The sequence below is a fragment of the Lepidochelys kempii genome, chromosome 3 (assembly GCF_965140285.1).
Source record: "Lepidochelys kempii isolate rLepKem1 chromosome 3, rLepKem1.hap1, whole genome shotgun sequence".
NCBI classification, from domain to species: Eukaryota; Metazoa; Chordata; order Testudines; family Cheloniidae; genus Lepidochelys; species Lepidochelys kempii.
Genome location: NC_136382.1, coordinates 48,958,346 through 48,982,752, shown reverse-complemented (window position 1 = coordinate 48,982,752; position 24,407 = coordinate 48,958,346). Strand labels below are relative to the sequence as shown.

At 43.4% G+C, this 24,407-nt stretch overlaps 2 protein-coding genes across 22 annotated transcripts in view; one reads left to right on the top strand and one right to left on the bottom strand.

Annotated features, from left to right (window-relative positions):
• DST (dystonin) overlaps window positions 1-24,407 on the top strand; it is a 471,547-nt gene that overhangs the window by 54,618 nt on the left and 392,522 nt on the right. For 12 of the 19 annotated variants that reach the window (XM_073336274.2, XM_078852094.1, XM_078852090.1 and 9 more), the window contains exon 4: window positions 19,432-19,639. In XM_073336274.2, the coding sequence (XP_073192375.2) occupies window positions 19,432-19,639 (208 nt within the window). Of the gene's footprint in view, window positions 1-19,030; window positions 19,292-19,431; window positions 19,640-22,121; window positions 22,261-24,407 lie in introns of those variants that run through there. The other 7 variants (XM_073336296.2, XM_073336295.2, XM_073336285.2 and 4 more) reach the window with 4 other exon arrangements.
• On the bottom strand, window positions 4,987-19,387 carry LOC140908672 (E3 SUMO-protein ligase ZBED1). Of its 3 annotated transcripts, XM_078852097.1 has the most exons (3): window positions 18,933-19,387; window positions 18,300-18,673; window positions 4,987-9,337 (listed from the first exon to the last, which is right to left on the bottom strand). In XM_078852097.1, the coding sequence occupies exon 3, from the start codon at window positions 8,935-8,937 to the stop codon at window positions 7,180-7,182; it is 1,758 nt and encodes a 585-aa protein (XP_078708223.1). In that variant the 5' UTR covers window positions 8,938-9,337; window positions 18,300-18,673; window positions 18,933-19,387; the 3' UTR covers window positions 4,987-7,179. The 3 variants fall into 3 exon arrangements, with proteins under 3 accessions (XP_078708223.1, XP_073192403.1, XP_078708224.1); XM_073336302.2 differs by having other exon boundaries at window positions 18,300-19,387; XM_078852098.1 differs by lacking the exon at window positions 18,300-18,673.

Below are 24,407 nucleotides of genomic sequence, written 5' to 3'. Positions count from 1 at the left end.
AACCCTTTACAGGTGAGAGGATTTTTCCTCTGGCCAGGAGGGATTTTAAAGGGGTTTACCCTTCCCTTTATATTTATGACAGATGTAGTGAAATGTTTGAGAACTATCTTCATTCCGTTCTCACTAATAAAATAGCATTACAATCTCATCTGGATTTCTGGACTTCATATGAATGCTGCTTGGATCAGCATTAGCTCTGAAATGGATTTCCGCTAGGAAAACCCCTACTGCTCCCTGGCCCTGAAACACCCTTTCCCAAACCTTGGTTGCTCTGATATGATTGTTCCAAGAGAAGAAACAGAGAGAGATAGAGTCTTTGTCTATTGTAAAAAGAAAAGGAGTACTTGTGGCACCTTAGAGACTAACAAATTTATTTGAGCATAAGCTTTCGTGAGCTACAGCTCACTCATGAAAGCTTATGCTCAAATAAATTTGTTAGTCTCTAAGGTGCCACAAGTACTCCTTTTCTTCTTGCGGATACAGACTAACGCGGCTGCTACTCTGAAATATGTCTGTTGTAGGCTTCATATCCTCAAGTGCCCTTTTACTCTTTTAAATAGTTGCCTCTTTAAGACCATTTCCTGGGTGACTGACCTGATGCCATCTAATAACGACCCTATTTTTTCATGAAGAGGCCTGTGGAATTCTTTGAGCTTGCTTAGTGGTGTCTTTATGACAACAATTATAGAATAAAACTCCATGTTTGTTGTGGTGGAATAAGATATAGAATATTAGGGTTCAAAGAGACATCAGGAGGTCATCTAGTCCAATCCTCTGCTCAAAGCTGGACCAACACCAACTAAATCATCCCAGCCAAGGCTTTGTGAAGCGGGGCCTTAAAAACCTCTAAGGATAGAGATTCCACCACCTCCCTAGGTAACCCATTCCAGTGCTTCACCACCCTCCTAGTGAAATAGTTTTTCCAAATATCCAACCTAGACCTCCCCCACTGCAACTTGAGACCATTGCTCCTTGTTCTGTCATCTGCCACCACTGAGAACAGCCTCACTCCATCCTCTTTGGAACCCCCCTTCAGGTATTTGAAAGCTGCTATCAGATACCCCCTCACTCTTCTCTTCTACAGACTAAATAACCCCAGTTCCCTCAGCTTCTCCTCGTAAGTCATGTGCCGCAGTCCTGTTGCCATTAGAAAAGGAGATAGTAAATTCCCTCTACTGAACAGTAATTTGCCCATATGGTTGGTGAGCCTAAGTGGACATGAAAGTAATTTAATGTTGAATTAGGCCATTGATATTTATGAATTTTAATGTTAGCATTTTTTCCTTCTGTCTTTCTGCTTGTTGCTTTATTGAATAAAATGGAAAAATCTGTAGACAGATCTATATGGCCTGATCCTGAGCCACTCTGTGTCTGGATGTCCGTTACAATGATCAGGACACACATATGGAAGAAAAATAGATGGATATTCATATAACATGATTGGGTCTCTAATATGTGAAGTTTTTCTACTCAGTGTTTTTATTATGCTTTTTTGAGAATAAGACCATTGGTTTTACATTGCCCCTGTTTGTAGCCCTTGTTTGCACTGTAATTATTCCTGACACCAGGCATTTCCAGGTGGTTCACAAGAGCTGATCATACACATTTGCTGTTTTGTACTTTGCATCACCCTATCACAACCAGGATTTATGTGGTGAATATTTAACATCAGGAACACTCAGTCCTTCTTGGTCTCATCTTATATTTATTAAGCTACTTTAGCAGACATTTCTCAGTTTGAGATCTCAATTAAAATAAAAATGGACAAAAGTAACTTATCGAATGTTAACAGACTCACTATCCTCCAAACAGGAGAATTGTGAAAATATATTAATTTCCTAAAATTATTATTCAAATATTAATTTTTATTTCACCATTCCTTTTATCTGTTTCATTCCTTTATTTCTGGTCGTACTTATCTATTGCCCTTAAAGAACTTGACAAAATAAAGGCAAAATTAAAAAAAGTGTTAGTGATTCCCCATTAGTTCAATATTACTGAAATATAAATAATACAGGACTAGATTAAAGTTTTAGCCTCAGCCCGGAGTGAACGGCAGCGTATAACTGTGCTTTCAGCTGATAACCGGCAGCCTCACGCTGCATGAAGGGTCCCCCAACGGTGGAAAGTCTGTTCGGAGGGAGGCTGTGAAGGTGCAAAATGCATACAGTACCTGCTCCATAATGAGCCTTGAGCCAGCACAACTCCAGAAGCAGTGACACTCCCAAAGGATGGGATGCTTGCATTGATTCAATACAGTCCCTGGACAGCTTCAGTCAGCCAGAATTAAAAGCTGCTCTCCCCTAACAGAATCCCCACTGGAATAGCAGTGCATAACCCCCCTTCTTTTTGGAAGGCTAATCATTGAGTGTGCAGTTTCTCTCTCTAACGTTTGGTGCTACGGTGCCTCAGTTTCTCTGTGGCTGGTTAAATGGATTTTGGTAATTTTGATGCTTTGGACCTCCCTTCCAGAGGGAAAAAAAGAGCCCAGATGAAGGCAAATCCAAATGAAACAAGTTCTTCTACCTTCAGGGGCTAGCTCAATTGGCTTGTCCTCCTTTAGCAGATAGTTTTTTTGACCCTCAGGGCAGAGGTTTCTGCACTACCTGCCTGTGGGCATTATAAGGCATCGATCTACAAGCCGCAGCCCTGGACCCTAAATCTTGGGGTCTGTCCTAAACCCAAGATTACCTTGCTGTATAGTTTCCTAGAGCCACTTGCAACAGTACCCCTCTATGGTTAGACCTTTTATCTGGCCTTTCTCAAGCAGTCCTCTGTAATGCCTTGCCCAGGCTCTGTCTCATTCTTCTGCCCCACAGGGAGCCTTTCCCTAAACCCTGGTTACAGGAAAACTCCTTACAGCCCTCCCCCTTACTGAAAACAGGCTTCCTTTTATATGTCCCAGCAGACCTGGCTCTCAGTCAGTTGTTCTTAGTCACATGGTTTCGGAGAAGAACTCAGGCACAGCTCAGAGCTGAGAATTGAATGCTTAAATGCTTGTTAGCCCCGAGACAATCCCACATGGGAAGCAGCTGCCCAGAATTTGTGTGTGCAGTTTGCATCCACCTGTGGTAGTGAAGGTGTATGGACCCACTGAGATCAACCATGCGCTTCTAATGCAAGCAGAACTCCTATTAGATTTGCCTGTGCATGGACTACAGAATTGGATGTGTAAGGAGTTAGATATATAATGAGAGCTATGCTAATTCCGTATTTCACCACTGTTCAACAGTAGACACCACAAATAAGCCTTCAGTCTAATGAGCAGAATGAATGCATAATCAGAGGCATAGAATAAAGCAGCAGTATCATCTTGGTCTGTGACCCCATCAGCTCTCAAGCTAAGCAGGGTCAGGCCCTGGTCCTCATTAAATCTCTAAAACTAAGTTAAGCAGGGATGTTCCTCGTCAATATTTTAATGGAAATCCTAAGGTTCTTCACTCACCTGCCTAAAATATTGTGTATTATTATAATTATTGTTTCTCAGTTGTGTAGAGCAAGGTGTTTTACAGATACATAATAACTAAAGTGACTATATATTTTGGTTTGATAGGACATCCTGATTTTTCATATGCTGTTCTGATGTCCAAGGAACTTCTTTCAAGACACCTGAAATGTGCTGTTTTTTTTTATTGTATCACTTTTTCATCATACCTACAAAATGTTTATTTGAGACTTATTGCTATGCCAAGGAGAATGTGCTTGCTGGGAACAAACAGTCCAGTGGAATGACTTTTGAGTTTGATGAACAGTAGCTGGGGTGAAGGGAAAAGTTGAATGAGTGTAGACTCCTATCAAACCTGTTCTTTTTCTCAAAGAAAATGTTAGACACTTGGTCAGTGTTTCATGATAAACTGACTCAGAAAACCAAGGTACTAGAAAAAAATTCTCCATACTGAGAAATAAGCATATCATAGAATCATAGAATATCAGGGTTGGAAGGGACCCCAGAAGGTCATCTAGTCCAACCCCCTGCTCAAAGCAGGACCAATTCCCAGGACCAATATGTTGCTGTTGAGTCAGAAACTAGCAGTAGCAATACCAGACCAGCACACATTTATAGGTGTACATTTGTAGGACTGTTCTAATACCTAGACAAATCCTTTCCCCCAGTCATCCCAGTTTTATTTTGAAAATATGGTCACTTCAGTAATAGAACAGTTGTCCTGAAGAGTTTATACGCTAATGAGATAAAATACATGCACTTGCTGAAGGACAGCTAATCAGAAGACATGCAAAGGGTGCCATGCCCCCACCTGTTCATCTCCATAGCTGAAAGGGTTGGACCCTCCTTACATGGGTGCTCTGCCTCCATTGTAGGGTTACCAGTGCAGGATGACTGCCATGTTTCACCCGGAGTGGATACGTTTCAGTGACATGGTGGGAGGGAGCAACGTTTCTAATCTCTCAGGATGGAAGGAACTCTAAAAGGTATTATTATTATTATTTAGGGCCTTAAGGGTGGGGTTTTGAAGCAGAGAAAAACTGAAAAATTTGTCAGGGCTCAGTCTGGGAAACAGAGAACCGTGTGGGATTAGCAGGAAGACAGTAACTCAGCAATGAGTTAGAGCTTTTTTTTCCAGAGAGCAGCTATAATAATAATTAATATAATAAAATAATAATAAATATTCATAGCACCTATATTTCAAGCGCTGTACAAACAGTAACAAAAATACTATAATCCTTACAATACATTTGAGGTTATAAATGAGAAATAAGGACTATGAGGCAGAGAAATTAAGAGTGAAATCAGGATGATAAAAACCGATGATCTAAAAAAATTTGACTTTTTTTAATATAAATTGGGGATTTTGTAATTTAAATTGGATTTTGAAAAATTTAAGTATTTAAAATTAAATGTGAAGTTGCAACCTACGTTAAGGTCTAAACTTTTTAAAATCTTTTAAAATAATTTACATTAATGTTGGGATTCCCTCCAAAACCTCTTTCCAGTTGGCTTCCCAAAAACTCCAGTTGAACTCCACGTTTCATCACACAGGTATTTTTATTTGGCATACAGCAAAGCTATGCTGTGTTGCTCAGACTCAAGTGTAGGAGGTGGGTATAGGGCATACCACACATCCAAAGTTACACAGAAAACCTCTTCCTTTATATACATGTACACATCACATTGCATTTACTATACTGTGCATCACATTTTGGGATTGACTTGGTTACTTTGTAGAAACCAATCCCTGTACAGCATGCTCTTTCCATGCATTCATGCATGATCTGACCTCTACCTTATCTTACATTTAGACTCGTTTATTAATACCAGGATGTTCCTGCTGATCTTAGCTAGCTATCCTGACTCCAGCATAATGATTGTTATGGCAACTTAACCTTCCCAATGATGCCCATTAAGAAGTGAAGCAAGATACTTATGTCAAGTCAGGCCTGCAATTAAATGCGAAAATAATATTGATCAGTACACGTTTGCTGTCAAGTTTTGAAGAAATACAACACACTGAACTGGTGGAAATCATTGGTTAAGAACCTGGAACCACAGGTTTTTGAAGTACTGAACCTGTTTTTGACAGTAAGTGTAGAGAAAATATTTTAAACATTTCAGTTTATTCATCTGGTTCAGTTCAATTACGTGTTCACTAAGAACGTAAGAATGGCCATACTAAGGTCAGGCCAATGGTCCATCTAGCTCAGTATCCTGTCTTCTGACAGTGGCTAGTGCCAGATGCTTCAGAGGGACTGAATAGAACAGAGCAGTTATTGAGGGATTGATCCATCCCCTGTCATCCAGTTCCAGCTTCTGGCAGTCAGAAGTTTAGGGATACCCAGAGCATGCAGTTGCATCCCTGACCATCTTGGCTAGTAGCCATTGATGGACTTATCCTCTGTGAGCTTATCTAATTTTTTAAACTCAGTTATACTTTTAGCTCTGTAGGAATGTGTGGCCATCCCTTCCCTTCAGTCTTGGAGAGAGGCTACACCCCCTCGGGCTCGGGTCCCTACCAAGGCAAGGGTTATTGGGGCAATTAACAGTCTCTAAGACCCTGGGTGTCTAGCCAGGTCAGGTGACAAGCAGTCCAGGGCCATGGTCTCAGGTGGGGCAGGGTAGAAAGTCTAATGAGCTCAGGCCGTCAGGCAGGGTGGGGCACCAAACAGTCAAGGGGGCTCAGGCCCTCAGGCAGAGTTGAGTACAAAACACACGTCCTGATGTTCTGGCTCTTGCGGACAGCAGACAAACACAGGCCTCTTGGCCTAGAGTGGGGAGGCTGCCACCCCAAAGGTGGGATTGGGAGCAGAGGAGTAGGGGAACCTGGGCCCAGCCCAGGGCCCTAACAGTGGCGTAGTGTTCAGCCACTGGATCAGTGGGGATTCAGCTGAAACATGCTGACCTGGATTCAGGCAACGACACAACCAGACGATAGTCTAGTGTTCCAGGGCTACTTCCTACATGCCCTTAAAGTGTGTCTGTGGCTCGGGGTCGTCCGCAATCTCCCTGGGGTAATGGCAGTCCTAGCAGCTCCTTGGCGTCCCTGGCGGCAGACAGCTCTGGCAACTTCTCCAGGTCCTCGGCACTGTAGCAGTCTCTGTCTGGCTCGATACACAGCAGTGGACGAGAGCCATCCATCACCTCCAGCGGATCCAACCCAACTGAGCTTCAGGCCCCACCATTTATACTTCCTGTCCTTACCCCTCTGCTTCCAGAGGGGTGGAAAGGGTTCCTCCCTGTCAGTCTCGGAGAGTGGCCATGCCCTCTCACTATAGGCCCTGAAAACATCCTCTGGCAATGATTTCCACAGGTTGACAGTGCATTGTGTGAAGAAGTACTTCCTTATGTTAGTTTTAGGGCTGTGAAATTATTAAAAAAATGAATTGCTATTAATCACGAGATGAAAAAAATAGTTGCAGTTAATTGCAGTTTTAATCGCACTGTTAAACAGTGTGATTAAGTGGATGTTTTCTACATTTTCAAATATACTGATTTCAGTTACAACACAGAATACAAAGTGTACAGTGCTTACTTTATATTACTATTTTTGATTACAAATATTTGCACTGTAAAAAGATAAACAAAAGAAGTAGTATTTTTCAATTCACCTCATATAAATACTGTAGTGCAATCTCTTTATTGCGAAAATGTATAATTTTTTTTTATATAACTACACTCAAAAATAAAACAATGTAAAACTTTAGAGCCTACAAGTCCACCCAGTCCTACTTCTTGTTCAGCCAATCGCTAAGACAAACAAGTTTGTTTACATTTACGGGTGATAATGCTGCCCACTTCTTATTTACAATGTCACCTGAAAGTGAGAACAGGCGTTCACATGGCACTGCTGTAGCCGGCGTTGCAAGGTATTTACGTGCCAAATATGCTAAATGTTCGTATGCCCCTTCATGCTTCGACCACCATTCCAGAGGACATGTTTTCATGCTGATGACAGGTTCTGCTCGATAACGATCCAAAGCAGTGCAGACTGATGCATGCTCATTTTCATCATCTGCCACCAATGGAAGGTTGATTTTCTTTTTTGGTGGTTCAGGTTCTGTAGTTTCCGCATTGGAGTGTTGCTCTTTTAAGACTTCTGACAGCATGTTCCAAACCTCATCCCTTTCAGATTTTGGAAGGCACTTCAGATGCTTAAACCTTGGGTCAAGTGCTGTAGCTATCTTTAGAAATCTCATATTGGTACCTTCTTTGTGTTTTATCAGATCTGCAGTGAAAGTGTTCTTAAACTGAATAACATATTCTGGGTCGTCATCTGAGACTTCCATAACACTAAATATATGGCAGAATGCGGGTAGAACCACAGAGCAGGAGACATACAATTCTCCCCCAAGGAGTTCAGTCACAAACCTGCAGGGCTCAAGTAGTGTTTCTAGCTTTTGCAGTTTTTCGAAATCCTTACTTGTTGGCACTGATAGTTTTTGCTTTTGAAGAGCTAATGTGGCTGTGATAGCAGCTTTATTGCAAAGCAGGTGCTGAACCATACCCAATGTGGAATTCCATCTGGATGAAATATCTTGAACAAGAGGTTCTTGTTTCTGTCCCTTTACAGCTTGTTGTATTCCTAGCTCTGTACTGTTTATTGGACTGTGTTTGAAATGGCCCACAAGTTTTCTACATTTTTCCAGTATGTTTTCAAAACCACCATCACTGAGCGCGACTGTAATGGATCGTTGCAGACTGTGAGCGATACATGTCATGTGTTCAAAAGGCAAACAATTGTCTGCTGCTATCATATTATGTGTACTGTCAGTACTAATTGTTGTTACTTTTTCCTGAATATTCCATTCTTTTGCAACATCCAAGAAACACTCTGCACATGATTCAGCATGTCTCTCTTCAGTATGCATTACTGTTAAAGCAAATGACTGCAGTGTCCATGAAGCATCAATCAGGTGTGCTGTGACTCCAAGATAGCTGTGATTGCTCAAGGATGTCCAGTGATCACCAGTCAAAGCAACAGCTAGTGCATTTTTCAAAAGCTCCAACTTGGTAGTCTTCTCGTTGTTATATAGATCATGTATTCGTGATGCAATGGTTCCTTCAGAGGGCAAGGTGTATAACTGATTGGAAGATGCAATTTGAATAACATCTCTTAGCCCTCTGTCATTTACAATGTTGAGTGGTCTGCAGTCCATAGCTATCCACTTTGCAATAGCATTGGTTAAGGTGTTGTACTTTGTTTGATCCATGGGCTTGTAGCGATCCTGAAACTCTGCAAGCGTACTCTGTTGCGGCTGGATGGATTCATTTGCTGTTGGTGGGTTATCTGTAGCACAAGAACTGGAGGCAAAAGCATGTTTAGCACGTAGGTGATACTGCAGACTTGAAGTACTTCGATGGTATTGGAACTCAGCCTTGCAATAGCTACAGATAACCGTTCTTTTATCCAGAGAACCATCCGAAAATTTTTTAAAAATAAACCTCCCATTCAAAAGACCTGATCTTTTGCTGCTTTGCTCCATTAACTTTTTCTGATATTTAATCACTCTGGAGCACAAGAACACAGTAGAACTGTGCCAATGTCTGGAATAATTCAATAAATTCTATATAATCAATATATATTTGTGTCTTTGCTGTTGATATGGAAAGATTTTACCTCAGGATTTTAGCATTCAGTAGGGGAGTGAATTGTGCAGGAGGCTTTTTTCCCCTGCTGCTGCTGGATTAGCCTTTATTATTTATATATACTATTTTGTATGTGTCTCCTTTACAGGAGTCTTGGCTCCTTGAAGGGGTAAGATTTTTATCTGAGAAAGTCAGTATTCTGGAGCTGGGAGAGGTGTGAGTTGTGCAGGAGAAGGGTGGATTCTTGATGCTGCTCCTGTTAGGTTGGGTTTCTTCTGAGCTTGTCAGGCTCACCTCCTGTCCAAAGAGGAAGAGTTTCATCTTAGAAATCTGCATTCATTGTTCGGGGGGACAGGAAGGGTGGACTGGGGAGGAGGAGAAAAGGACAGGGAGGAAGCAAGTAATCACTTGTGCAGGAGGAGAAGAAGGGAGGTGTCCTGCTGCTGCTTCTGGAAGGGTGATTTCTGATACTGGGCTCATCAGGCTTCCCTGCTTTTAGAGAACTAGGTAGACTCCGTTCAGCTGAGTGAGCCCTTGTCTGCAAGGGAGGGTGGATTTTACTGCAGGGACTTGGCATGTGCCAGGGGAGGAGAGGCTGATGCCGGGAGGCTGAGCTCACCAGGCCGCTGTTCTCTATGTGGTACTCCTCACTTCCCCCTCTCAGGAGTCCTGAGCAGTCCCCTTCAGCAGCAGGGCCAACCTTAGGGAAAATGGCACCCTGGGTGTACTTGTATTTTAGTGCCCCTGGCCACCATGGGCATCCCCCCATTACCCTGGCACCCATGGGCTCCCCATCCCTCCGTTACCCCTGGTCTGCAGGGGTTCTCCAACCCCCATTACCTGCAGGCCCTGCTGCCTCCCCCCAGTGCTTAATTTGTATTGAAAGAGGTGGCAGGGCTCAGTCCTGGTCCAAATTAAGCACTGGCTGGGCGGCAGGTGCTGGCTGGGCACCCAGCTCTGAAGACAATGCTGCTGCCAGCAGCAGCCCAGAAGTAAGGGTGGCATGGTATATGGTGTATTGCCACCCTTACTTCTGCACTTCTGCTGTGGCTCATGGTGCCTGGCACTCAGCCTGCAGCTCAAGGTGGGCTCCATATTGTTACCCATGGCCATGTCGCAGCCCTGTGGTCACTCCTGCCTCACCGGGGGTGCCATTTCAAATTCTGGTTTGGCATGAGTGTGTGTGTGAGGAGGAGGGGAAAGTGTGTGTTTGGGGAGCCCTGTCTCTTTAAGCAGAGCACTCAGGAGCCTGAACGCTTTTTCAGCCAGCCGCAGCTGGTGTCAGCAGCACTCACTCCTGAGCCAGCAGCAGCAGCAGACAGACTCACCCTGTTCCCGGACCCCAGTTCAGCAGCAACTGGGTAAATGGGGGGGGGGGAATACCCTGACATCAGCCCCTTCCACCTCCTGCTCCCACTCTACGCAGCAGACAGGAGGCAGACTCTTGGTCTGGAGCAACTTGGCCAGGGGCGGCTCCATGGGGGGCGGGGAGGAGGCAGAGCAGCAATGGAGCAGGGCGGTGGGAGAAGAGGCACCTCTGCCCCAGAGGCAGCAGTGGCGCTCCCGGGTGGTGGCCCCCCAGACCCACACCTAAGCCCAGCCGGGTCCAGCAGGGAGGGGATGGTTCAGGTGGCGGGGGGCCGGTCTCCTCTCTCCCCCCTGGAAGGCTTTTAACTGACTCTCCCAAATCACCCACAGACTAGAGGACTGGGTCATGATTGATAAGTGCAGCAGGAAGAGGGGGAGATGGCTAGAGACACCCAGGGATGGGGTCCTGTGGCAGTAGTTCTAAAGTGCCTTTTCCCTGCTTTGCGACCTTGTGCCTGCTGGCTATTGCCCTTACCCCTCCCCTCATATCAATAGATCGTTGTGGGGGGAGGGAGCGCATCTGGTCTGCATATTATGGAGTCTCTTGTGTCTGGCTGCCTCCTGCTGGCTGCCACAACCAGTGCCTCCCTCCCCACCGGGCCGCCGCCTAGTCCCATCTCCAGAGGTGTGTCAGTAACTCTTGTTTAAAAAAAAATGCGTTAATTTGTTTTAAGTTAATTTCATCCGTTAATTGACAGCCCTAGTTAGTTTTAAACCTGCTGCCTACTAATTTAATTGGGTGATCCCTGGTTCTCGTGTTATGCAAAGGGGTGAATAACACTTCCTTCTTAACTTTTTCCACACCATTCAAAACTTTATAGATCTCTATCATAGTCCCCCTTAATTGTCTCTTTTCTGAGATGAACAGTCCCAGTCTTTTTAATTTCTCCTCACATGGAAGCTATTCCACACCCCTAATCATTTTTGTTACCTTTCTCTGTACCTTTTCCAATTTTAATCTTTTTTGAGCTGGGACGACCAGACCTGAATGCAGTGTTAAAGGTGTGGGCATACCATGGATTTATATAGTGGCATTATGGTATTTTTTTGTCTTATTATCTCTCTCTCTTTTAATGGTTCCTAACATTCTGTTAGCTTTTTTGACTGCTGCTGCACACTGAGCAGATGTTTTCAGAGAACTATCAACGGTGACTCCAAGATCTCCTTTTTAAGTGGTAATAGCTAATTTAGATCCCATCATTTTGTAAGAAAATTTGGGATTATTTTTTCCAGTGTGCATTACTTTGCATTTATCAACATTAAATTTAATCTGCCATTTTCATAGAATCATAGAAATTTAGGACTGGAAGGGACCTCAAGAGGTCTTCCAGTATAGTCCCGTGCACTCAAGGCAGGACTAAGTATTCTAGACTATCCCTGACAGCAGTGGGGGATTATCACATGGGCCAATGGGGCCAGTGCCCAGGGTTCAGTGCCAATTTAGGGCACCCGGAAAAGTCTCCCCCTCCTGCAGCCCTGGAGTTGCAGTGGGGGCGCTGAGCTTCTTTAGTCTCGGGGCTGCAGCGATGGGGGCTGGAAAGGAGTGAGTGGGGGAAGGGGCGGAACGGGGTGGGGTCATGGCTGCAGGGGAAGGAGTAGAAGGGGCTGGGACTGTAGGTGAAAGTGGGCAGAATAGGAGCAGGACCACAGACCCAAGGGATGGGACGAGGCCACAGTTCTGGTGCCAAGGCCCCCACTTGCTCCGGATCAGGGCCCCAGGAGACCTCTCTGCGTGACAGGTATTTGTCTAACCTGCTCTTAAAAACCTCCAATGACGGAGATTCCACAACCTCCCTAAGCAATTTATTCCAGTGCTTAACCACCCTGACAGTTAGGAAGTTTTTCCTAATGTCCAGTCTAAACCTCCCATGCCACAATTAAACCCCATTGCTTGTTGTCCTATCCTCAGAGGTTAATGCCAAAAATTTTCTCCTTCCTCCTTCTAACAACCTTTTATGTACTTGAAAACTGTTACCATGTTCCCTCTGTCTTCTCTTCTGCAAACTAAACAAACTCAGGTTTTTTCAATCTTTCCTCATAGTCATGTTTTCTAGACCTTTAATAATTTTTTGTTGCTCTCCTCTGGACTTTCTCCAGTTTGTTCACATCTTTCCTGAAATGTGGTGCCCAGAACTGGACAAAATACTCCAGTTGAGCCCTTATCCGTGCAGACTAGAGCAGAAAAATTACTTCTTGTGTCTTGCTTACAACGCTCCTGCTAATACATCCTAGAATGATATTTGTTGTTTTTGCAACAGTATTACATGCTGACTCATATTTAGCTTGTGATCTATTGTGACCCCCGATCCCTTTCCACAGAACTCCTTCCTAAGCAGTCATTTCCCCTTTTGTGTGCAATTGATTGTTCCTTCCTAAGTGGAGTATTTTGCATTTGTCCATATTGAATTTCATCATATTTACTTAAGACCATTTCTCCAGTTTGTCCAGATCATTTTGAATTTTAATCCTATCCTCCAAAGCACTTGCAACCCCTCCTTGCTTGGTATTGTCTGCAAACTTTATAAGTGTGCTCTGTATGCCATTATCTAAATCATTGATGAAGATATTGAACAGAACTGGATTCAGGACCAATCCCTGCAGGACCCTACTTGATATGCCCTTCCAGCTTGACTGTGAACCACTGATAAGTACTTTCTGGAACCAGTTTTGTTGCCCGTTCACTCTATTTTGTGAGATCCCTTTGTAACTCTTCACGGGCAGTTTTGTAGTTAACTATCTTGAGTAATTTTTAGGGCTGTCAAACGATCAATCGCAGTTTTAATTGCGCTGTTAAACAATAATAAAATACTATTCATTTAAGTATTTTTGGATGTTTCCTACATTTTCAAATATATTGATTTCAATTACAACACAGAATTCTAAGTGTACAGTGCTGACTTCATATTATTTTTGAATTCAAATATTTGCACGTAAAAAAGGTAAAACAGTATGAAGTGAATTGAAAAACACAAGTACTATAGTCCAATCTCTTTATCATGATGTTCTATCTCTTGCGGACAGCAGACAAACGTATGCCTCTTGGCCTAGAGTGGGGAGGCTGCCACCCCAAAAGTGGGATTGGCAGCAGAGGAATAGGTGAATCTGGGCCCAGCCTACTACACCAGGACCCAGCACAAGGCCCTTACAGTGGCAGACTGTTCTGCCACTGGGTCAGTGGGGATTTAGCCGAAACATGCTGACCTGGATTCCTACAACGACAGCTAGACATAGTCTACTGTCCCTGCGCTATTTCCTACACTCCCCTTAAGGTATACCTGTGGCTCAGGGTCATCCTCTGTCTTCAGTGTACAGTGCTTACTTTATATTATTATTTTTGATTACAAATAACTGTAAAAAAGATGAACTGAAAAATACTATTTCTTTTATTTACCTCATACAAGTATTGTCGTGCAATCTCTTTATCGTGAAAGTGCAACTTACAAATGTAGAATTAATTTGTTTTACATAATACTGCACTCAAAAATAAAACAATGTAAAACTTTAGAGTCCACAAGCCCACTCAGTCCTACTTCATGTTCAGCCAATCGTTAAGACAAACAAGTTTGTTTACATTTACAGGAGTTAATGCTGCCTGTTTATTTACAATGTCACCTGAAAGTGAGACTAGGCGTTCACATGGCATTGCTGTAGCTGGCGTTGCAAGGTATTTATGTATGCCCCTTCATGCTTCGACCACCATTCCAGAGGACATGCTTCCATGCTGATGATGGATTATGCTCGATAATGATCCAAAGCAGTGTGGACTGATGCGTGTTCATTTTCATCATCTCAGTCAGATGTCAGCAACAGAAGGTTGATTTTCTTTTTTAGTGGTTCAGGTTCTATAGTTTCTGAATTGGAGTGTTGCTCTTTTAAGACTTGTGACAGCATATTTCACACCTCATCCCTTTCAGATTTTGGAAGGCACTAGAGATGCTTAAACCTTGGGTCGAGTGCTGTAGCTATCTTTAGTCATCCCATATAGGTACCTTCTTTGTGTTTTGTCAGATCTTTAATGAAAGTGTTCTGAAATCAAACGACCTATGCTGGGTTGTCATCTGAGACTCCCGTAACACAAAATATATGGCAGAATGCAGGTAAAACCACGGAGCAGGAAACATACAATTCTTCCCCAAGTTCAGTCACAAATTTTATTAACGCATTGTTTTTCTGATGAGCATCGTCAGGATGGAAGCATGTCCTCTGGAATGATGGCTGAAGCATTAAGGGGCATATGAATGTTTAGTATATCCAGCACTGAGTGGACCTGTAGGCTCTAAAGTTTTACATTGTTTTGTTTTTGAGTGCAGTTATGTAACAACAACAAAATCTAAATTTGTAAGTTGCACTTTCACAATAAAGAGATTGCATTACCGCACTTGTATGAGGTGAATTGAAAAATACTATTTCTTTTATCATTTTTACAGTGCAAATAGTTGTAATAAAATAATAATATAAAGTCAGCACTGTATACTTTGTATTGTGTGTTGTAATTGAAATCAATATATTTGAACACATAAAAACATCCAAAATATTTAAATAAATGGCATTCTGTTATTGTTTAACAGTGTGATTAAAACTGTGATTAATTTTTAAATCAGGTTAATTTGTTTTGAGTTAATTGCTTGAATTAACTGAAATTAATTTACAGCCCTAGTAAGTTTGTACTATCTGCACCTCTTTTCCAGATCATTTAGGAATATGCTGAACAGCACTGACCCCAATACAGATCCTTGGGGGACCCCACTATTTATCTCTCACCATTATGGAAATTAGCCATTTATTCCTACCCTTTGTTTCCTATCTTTTAACCAGTTACTGATCCATGAGAGGACCTTCCCTCTTATCCCATGACTCGTTACTTTGCTTAAGAGCCTTTGGTGTGGGACCTTGTCAGAGACTTTCTGAAAGACCAGGTACACTATATCAACTGGATGACCCTTGTCCACATGCCTGTTAGCCCCTTGAAGAACTGTAATAGATTGTATCAGAGGGGTAGCCGTGTTAGTCTGGATCTGTAAAAGCGGCAAAGAGTCCTGTGGTGCCACAGGACTCTTTGCTGCTTGTAATAGATCGGTGAGGCATGATTTCCCTTTACAAAAGCCATATTGACTCTTCGTCAACATATCATGTTAATCTATGTGTCTGATAATTCTGTTCTTTACTATAGTTTCAACCAATTTGCTTGGTACTGAAATTAGGTTTACCAGCCTGTAATTGGCAGGATTGCATCTGGAGCCTTTAAAAAAAATTGTGTTATATTAGCTATCCTCCAGTCCTCTGATTTATACAATAGTAGTTCGCAGTTAGTAGTTCTGCAATTTCATATGTGAGCTCCTTCAGAACTCGTGGGTGAATATCATCTGGTCCTAGTGACATATTACTGCTTAATTTATCAATTTGTTCCAAAACTTCCTCGACTGGCACTTCAGTCTGGGACAGTTCCTCAGATTTGTCACCTAAAAAGAATGGCTCAGGTGTGGGAATCTCCCTCAGATCCTCTGCAGTGAAGAGTGATTGTAAGAATTAATTTACTTTCTCTGCAATGGCCTTATCTTCCTTGAATGTTCCTTGAGGGTGCAGTGGGTCCACTGATTGTTTGAGAGGCTTCCTGCTTCTGGCATATTTTAAATAAACTGTTGTTGTTAGTTTTTTGTTGTTTTTTGCTAATAGCTTTTCAAATACTTTTTTTGGCCTGGATAATTATGCTTTTACACTTGACTTGCCAGAATTTATGCTCCTTTCTATTGTCCTCGGTATGATTTGACTTCCAATTTTTAAAGGATGCCTTTTTGCCTTCTCACTGCCTCTTTTACTCTTTTTTATTTAGCTATGGTGGCATTTTAAAAAATCTTCTTACTGTTTTTTTTAATCTGAGGTATAAATTTAGTTTGTGCCTCTATTATGGTATTTTCAAATAGTTTCTGTGCAGTTTGCAGGCATTTCACTCTTGTACTGTTCCGTTTAATTTCTGTTTAACTAGCTTCCCCATTTTTGTGTAGTTCCCCTTTCATAGTTAAGAAACCAATTGGAAGTTGAGAAAGCGGGAAAGCTTGTTTTCCTCTTCCAGTCTATGAGAGGATGAGATATACTAGTTCTAAAATCTTGAAGCACATGGTGACCAGAAACAATCTTTTCAATTCACTAATTACAGATAATATTTCCTTTGGTTAATAACTCAGGTTTAAACGCAAATCATATTCTGAGAAAAAAAGTTTATATATTCAGCACATTTAGGATAGTTTATTTAATTTAAAAATTAAAGTGCACAAAAACAGCAATTTAAACTGAATTTGAATTTCTAGCCAAATAAAACTTGACAAAAATTACAGATAATAATCGTCATCTGGGACACAAAAAATTAATCATTCACCATTTTGTAACATCATCAAAATGTAAAAATTAAGCATCTGAATAAATGCTGATGAAGTGAGCTGTAGCTCAGATAAATTTGTTAGTCTCTAAGGTGCCACAAGTACTCCTTTTCTTTTTGCGAACACAGACTAACATGGCTGCTACTCTTGAAACCTTAAATAAATGTTTATCCTCCTGGTTATCAAAGAGAAGTACCAAATTTAGTGTAAATGTTATATTTAGTTGCAAATCGACATGTTTTAGTGGTTAGCAAACAATGAGAATCAACCTTTCATTTGCAATATAACTAAAAAGTACAAATGTACAATATGATTACAGTCAAAGATCAAAATCAAGATTTCCTGCTTTTTGATTTAATTAATTATTAAAATAGGTGATTTAAGTCTATCCAGCCTGGGGTCAATCCTGTCCCCTTCTCCACAGCTGTGTGAGGAAGCTGAAACTGCTGCAGAAACTGGTGAAGGCCCAATGTGTGTAGGGGGAATGGGATATATGGACTCCATGCATGATGGACGTGGCTAGTTGGAAACCATGGAGCTGAGGCCCTTGAGGACTTCTTTTCTTGTTAGTTTCAGAAAAGTCTTTGAAGCTAAGGTCAGGCCAGGAGAAACTGAACTCATGTCGACACAACATTATCTATTAAACCTCTTGTCTGCCAGGAATTGACTAAACCTCCTTACCCCTGCAAGGGGTGCACATAAACGGTAGGGGTAGGGCACCCGTACCTCTACTCTGTGTCCTTTTGGGAAGAATTCCATTTTCCATCAGTACTACAGGATTTCCCCTGCACCAACACCAGTTAGACAGAGAATCATAGCTCTGATTAGTTCTTTGAAGCTTTCTGACTCCCAGCACTGTTCAATCTCTTACACCATCATGTTTTGGTGAACAATGCAAGAATTTAGTGAGAGAACTGTTCAAAATTATTGTTTTGAATTCAGTATTTTTTCTGTAAGTTAACAGATGGACCTGTACAATGATAGAAAAGGGAACTAGAGTACACTTGAATATGATCACCCACTGATCATATTCACCCTTTATTAAGAGGATTATTTAACTGTGTAGGATTGCAATTTAGGCTGTAGCAAAAAATTTTCATTGCATTATTCAATCATTTATGATTCTGGGTTGTGCAGTTTTGATTTTTAAAAGATACCTAAAATGCCAATCTAATAATAATATATCTCATCAACCAATGCATGATTACAGTGAAAACCATCGAAAAACATTTCAGAACCTGAAAGAAAAATTATCACCAATAATAATTGAGCCGCAATAAATTATGTTTTAATTCAATAGGGGCACATCTCAAGCCCTTCTAGAGGAGGCAGGCGTCCAAAAAAAACCCCAAGTTGAAAATATTAGCAGGCATTTATATTGTCACAGTTTCCTGATCCAGGAAACACTGGAGTCTAGAAAGGCTGAAAATGGACTCTACAAAATAAAGAATACTAATATATAACAAACCAGATTGAGAATAACATGCCACGAAAAATTACTGCCACTAAAATCATACCCTGGGTTGGAGCCAGATTACACAACGCAAGGACTATTGTAAATCTCCATCTTGAATCAGCAAGTATAGCCATTGTTTTCCAACCAGGTGCACTGGCAAAGCCCCAAACATCCTCAAGCAGGAAATGCAGAGAAACAAATAGGAAGGCACACGATCCCGCATCAGCTCCCCAGCACTTGTGTGCGAGGGTCGATCCTGAAGATTTGTTTACCAAATCACCAAGTGTAGACTAAACTGCCACCATTTAAGCATCTCATTTTCCCACTTCCTCTAACAGGGTAGGGAATCCAGAAATGGCACCGCCGGTTCATGTCCCTGCACTGCATCATTTTTATTCCCGGCAGTGATCCGGTTCTGCGTAGCTGCTGTCTGCTCTGTTTATTAGAAAAGATAAACAGGCATAAAGGATATAAACGGAGATCAAACGTTTGTTTACTGAAGCTGTCTCAGCGAAGAGCTGCTGAAAACCGCCATTTGTGCACCCAGTGATTGGAGACGAGGCCGTTCGGAGAAACACACATCCTCTCTCCTTCCCTCCTAATCAATGCATTTTCTCTGGGAATTGGCTACTCTGATTAGAAAACTAGGGCTAGAAAAGGGAGTCCCGGAAGATCGCGGGTACAGGGGACTTACCAGGGTGTGGTTTCGGAAACCTACTTGCAGTAACAAAGGCTCAGCATCCTGCGTTTGTTGGTGGGGGTTTTTTTTTAGACAGAGTTACATTAATGATTTAACCAGCAGCCTGGTGATGGTAAATCTTTTCCTTGGCCTGGTGGGGGAGCCAAATGCTATCCGTTTGTAACCGGGAAGCTTTTTGTTGCTGCTGGGTTTATTGTTGGGCAAGTCCGAGATCATTTGTGAGCTGGTTGCCTGACCGCAGGCCACACTTCTTCCGCATAAACCCTCCTAAATGCAGTGTCACTAAATCAGGATATTTTGGGAGTACCATCTGTGGAGTTACACACACATACCCATATAAATATACAACGATGGTGAGCGACCTATTTTGTTCAGTATTTTTATTTCTCTGTGGGGTGTTCGTAAAACACTCCAGGCGGACTGGGCTGGCTATATGGCGACCACACTATATGTTGTATATCCATGCAGTTTCTGTGTATCTCTCTTTCTGTAGAGCTCCGGAAACGCCTCCTACCGATGCTCCATGTCTTCCTCTGCGGATTTCTCCGATGAAGATGATTTCAGCCAGAAATCTGGCTCCGTGTCTCCGGCACCAGGGGACACGCTGCCCTGGAACCTGCCGAAACATGAGAGATCCAAGCGGAAAATTCAAGGCGGCTCCGTGCTGGACCCAGCCGAGAGAGCAGTGCTTAGGATAGCCGGTAAGACCAGGCTCTAGGCAGCCAGTGAGACCCACCAACCCGCATGTGCCCACACCGTGGGCTTGCATGAAAGAGATCATGTCAATTATTTATGCCGAGGGGGGTTGTTCATTGGAATTGTGAATATAGCCTTTAAAAATCCTGCAGGGCCGTGGAGAAGTGACTGAGCTATTTGGCCATGTTTTCCGGTTGGGTGAATTAATGCTTGTGGGAAAGGGAAAAAAAGGATGAAAAATGTGCAGGTGCGCCCATTAAACTTTCATGTGAGAACGCATTAGCAGTGAGCGGCTCATTCGCAATAACTCTGATTTCACATTGTGTCTACATCTTGATCGGTGTACACACAGGCACACTTAATTGTCTTTTGTATCTTAATGGCAGAGAGGCCACATTAAATCAATGGAGAGGCTGGGATCATCCAGCTGGGCTCTAAATATGCTTTTAGGCGTTGTATGTGGTAACAGTGTCTGTGTAGAACAGCTCTTTGTCCATGTAGGCACATTGGGGGCCGTGCCGCTTAGGAGCCCTCGATTGAATAATGTAGGAGAGGCACTAATGTGTTCTGATATGTAGATGGTCACTTACAGTGGCAACGAATGGTATTGAAACAGGGCAGATGCCTTGTTCTCCCCAGCTGAAAATTGACAACACCGTGTAAATTAATTCTGGGGAAAGGCAGTGGCCATCTGTGTTATCCACAGAGGTTGTTTTTTTGTCTCTCATCCCTTCCCTCTTCGGGGTTTATTTCAAAGATGTTTTCACCTAATGGGGCGATTGTGAGGATGCAGGGTCTCGGACCCTCTGTGGGGATGGTTGGTATAGCAGCCAAAGGTCTTTCCTCCCCATCCCGCTGGGTAATCGCTGCCCTTAGCCGGTGTAGTGTGAAAAACTGCTCTGTCTTCCTTTGCACCGGCACAGTGCAGAGCCAAGGTTTCTCCAGACCTTGTGTCTGGCGGAGAGGTCTCGTAGGATCCCTGCTGCTGGTACCCGGAGATGGGAGAGGCAGGCAGCAGGGAGCTGGGAATCGTGCAGACAGACAGGCATCCGCGTGGGTCTCATAGGAGTCCTCGGAAATTCCACCGACTACGCCCTACCACGCGGCTGCCCCCCCCCCCCCCGGCCATGGGGGCAGAGCACCCAGGGGCTTGCGCTCGGCCTGGGTGAGGGAGGCAGCAGGGAGTAGGGCCGGACTACGGGCTCTGAGTTGATGGCGAGGGGCGATGGTTTGGACACCGCGCAGCTGCCCAGCCCGGCTGTACATTTCTGCGAGGCAGGGGGCGGTCTGGAGCCTGGGTCTTGCGCCGCTCACTCGGGGCCGGGAAAGCCGCGTGCGTGTCGGGGGTGTTGCACGGCGGGGTCAGGGAGCCCGGGATGCGGCGCGGCGCCGACGCCCCCGTGATGCTTTGCAATGGGCAGGGCAGAAGGGCCCAGCCCGCGCGGACAGGCGCGAGGATCCGGGGCTTGGGGAGAGGCCGGCCGGAGGCGCAGTTGGCGCTCCCTGACACGGCGGCGCGTGTGAGCGGCGGGGACACCTGCTGCAGCAGCAGCAGCGAGCCCCTGGCCCCGCAGTCCCCCGGGCGGGAGGGGGAAATGGGCGCTGCTGCTGAGCATCCCTAACCCAGGGGGTCCCGGCCCGCGGGATTCCCCCCCCGGCGCTGCGGCGGGGGAGGCATCGCGGGCTGTGCCAGCCTCTCTTGTCCTGCGCAGCCCACGGTGGTTCAAAATAGAAACCCCCCCCCCCCGGCGTGGCACGTCTCGGGGGACGGGGCCCTCTGGCAGAGCAGAGGTGCGGGCGGAGGTGGCAGCTTGCTGCTGTCCGGGCTGGGGCGGAGGGGGAAAGCGGCTTCCCGGGGGTTTGTATGGAAACCGAGGCAAGGGAAAGGACCTGGCCCGAGAAGGGTGCGCGGAGGGAGGGACCCCGGGCAGCTGGCGGCTTCTTAGCGGCACCCTACTGAGCTTTGGAGAGAAAAGCCGGGCCAGGGCCGCCGAGCCAAGCACAACACGGCAGCTAAACCAGAGCCAGACAGGGAGCCAGACGCCCGGGGAAGGGAGGGCACACGGAGCAATCTCCGGGAAGGGCTCCTGCTGCAGCTCTCATTCTGGCAAAACCCTCAGTGCACTTGCACAAACGGGGCCAGCAGCAGAATCGGGCCCTGCGTGATCACCCAGGAGCGATTTAACTATCAAGAGGGGTAGAAATGTCTTCATGAAGAAGGATCCGGAGGTCACCTCCGTGGCCGGGCTGTGGCGCCCATGGTGTCCTGGAGCTGCTGCAGCTCTGGCTGCCTTCCTGCTCTCGGGCCGTCAGCCGAGCGCAGGGATTTGCTGCTAATGAAATCCGAGAGGAAGCCCTTGCTATTGGAGCCACACACATGCTCACACACCGCTCGGGAGGGGGCATGGGCGTTTCCTCGGCCAGCTTGCACAGCACCCCTCCTTCCTCCCCCCCTAGCCTTTTTTTTTTTGCAGTTCCCAAGGCTTCGTGCTGTCTGCAGCCTTGGAGTGAACTGGTCAGTGTTACCCTCTAGCCATGGCTGGTTACCTCTCCCCTGGTGCTTACCACTATACCGAAGAACAGGAGTACCTACAGGCTTACGAAGATGTCCTGGAGAGATACAAAGGTACAGTAGATTAGCGCTGCAGCATGGGCCATGGGTTTATTGGGTATATGCTAATAGTGTAGGGCTTACTTTAAATAGCACTGGTGGTTGCAAGTAAACAAGGGTCAGAATCAGATCCTCTGGATATGTGCTATTCCAGTCCCCTACCAACAAGAGTTTGAAGTTGAAGGTACTGAAACGTCCTTAGACAAGATCCATTGCCCCCTGGAGCGGGTCATTTCTTATGGAGCAGTCTGTTGATTTCTTTCACTAAAGCTCTTAAGTGAAACCTGTCCTTTTCTTGCTGAGTGTGAGGACACCACTGACATTTCAATGAGATTATTCTAAGACTCTACTGACTGATGCTTGTCTGGGGTGAGAACTAGTAAATAAAACTGTATCCTATGGTCCTAATAAATCCAGTAAAACGCACCACACCGTTTTTTGAAAGATCCTTTTGTGCTTAAAGCTCTAATATATGTTGTTCTTTTCTATAATTATGTAAGAACGACTGCTTCGTGCAACATTATGAAGCTTTTTCATTTAGTACAGGAAGAAAGATCTTTCTAATGTACATAAGATATAGACAATTCATTTTATTCTATTAGAAATGTTGCTTGTATTATTTTCTTATCCTTGATGGTATGGAAGAGGTACATAGGACACAATTCATTATTTTATATTTTAGTGCATTGTTAATATTAAACCTTAATTAAGATCAGATCTTAAACATTACTTTGATCTAGTTTTTAACAAGAGATGGAATTAAACATACTGAATCTTCATCCTGAAAATAGTCCCTGTGTGTACATTGCAACATATTTGGTATTTGCTGTTTGGAATGCTTTTGCAATACCTCGGGCCCTGATGGGCTAGGTGGTTTCAGTTTTATATCAGAAAGTCTTGACTTTGTGATTTTAAGATACCCAACAATAAATTTCCAAAAAGTTGTAAGGGTGTTAGCTACTGAATTCCCACTTAGTTTACTGGGAGTGGCATAGTTAAAGCAGTTTTATTTGAAGATGTGTTAATTTTATTCTATCCTGATTGTTAATGGCAAAATTAAAAACAAAAATTAATTATCTTCAAATGAGATTTATCAGGTCTGAGAGTGCCTGATTCAGTTGTAGATCATGTATCATTAACACTATTGACAAATGACTCCTTTGTGTCTATTGTGTCAATGTATCTAGGGAGCATGTACGCTATTTCTGTAATAAAATTCATTAGAACATTTTAAATGAGAAATAATTATTATGTTTATTAGATCCTTTAAAAAAGGAAATGTTTGTTCCACTCTATTTTTTCATCATCAAAAGTGATTTATACACATTTCTGACTAATTTTTTTTCCAAATGTTGATTTTTAAAGCAGACAGGCTGTGTTCAGATTATCAGATCAAAAGTGTTGAAAACCCTCAAGTGTATTTATTTTTTGCTGCTGTGATTTAAAATTTAGCTGAACAGATTTAAATTAATTTTAAAAAACAACAACAACAGCAAAAAAAAAACCCACCAAATTTGCTTCCAGAGACAGATCTGTAGGTTTCAGTCTAGTTTATATAGTCACTTGATAAACCCAGGACAATTCATAATGGATATATTATTTTAGGGCTTGATCCTACCGACCTAAGTCCCCTGATTTCAATGGTAGTTTTGCCTGACAAAGAGCTACAAGGTGGGGCTACCTATTTATTTTTTTTAGTGTATTCTGTAATTGTTGAAGTTTGCTACCTTATCTGTGGGGAGGGGGATTGGACACATTCATATTGTATTTTAAAATATGGAAAACTCCTTAAAATGTTTTAGTAAGCATCCAGTTTCTTTTGCTTTCATTTTTTGGTGGTGTACTTAGCTCATCAATATACTGTACTTGGCAGCTTGTTACATCCAATCACTAGGAAAAACGGTAAAGATTTTAGCTTGTTTTAATGATGAAACATTGAAAAACTGGAAAATTATTTTCCAATGTGTTTTCAAGCCGGTTATGATTTCCCATCAGAGTCCCAGTAGTATGACTTCACTACAGTGATTGTTATCCTGATGACTTGCTATGGGAGCTGATCTAATCAGAAAAGAATGGCTGCAATATATGCTTTAAACAGGGAGTGCCATTTCACAAAACTTTGAAAGAAACTGCATTTGTAGGTTTTTTTAAAAAAACCTAAC

What these genes read in the sequence shown, in the direction of transcription:
- LOC140908672 (XM_073336302.2), bottom strand. Translation starts at nt 8,937, where the DNA reads ATGGAGCAAAGCAGCAAAAGATCAGGTCTTTTGAATGGGAGGTTTATT.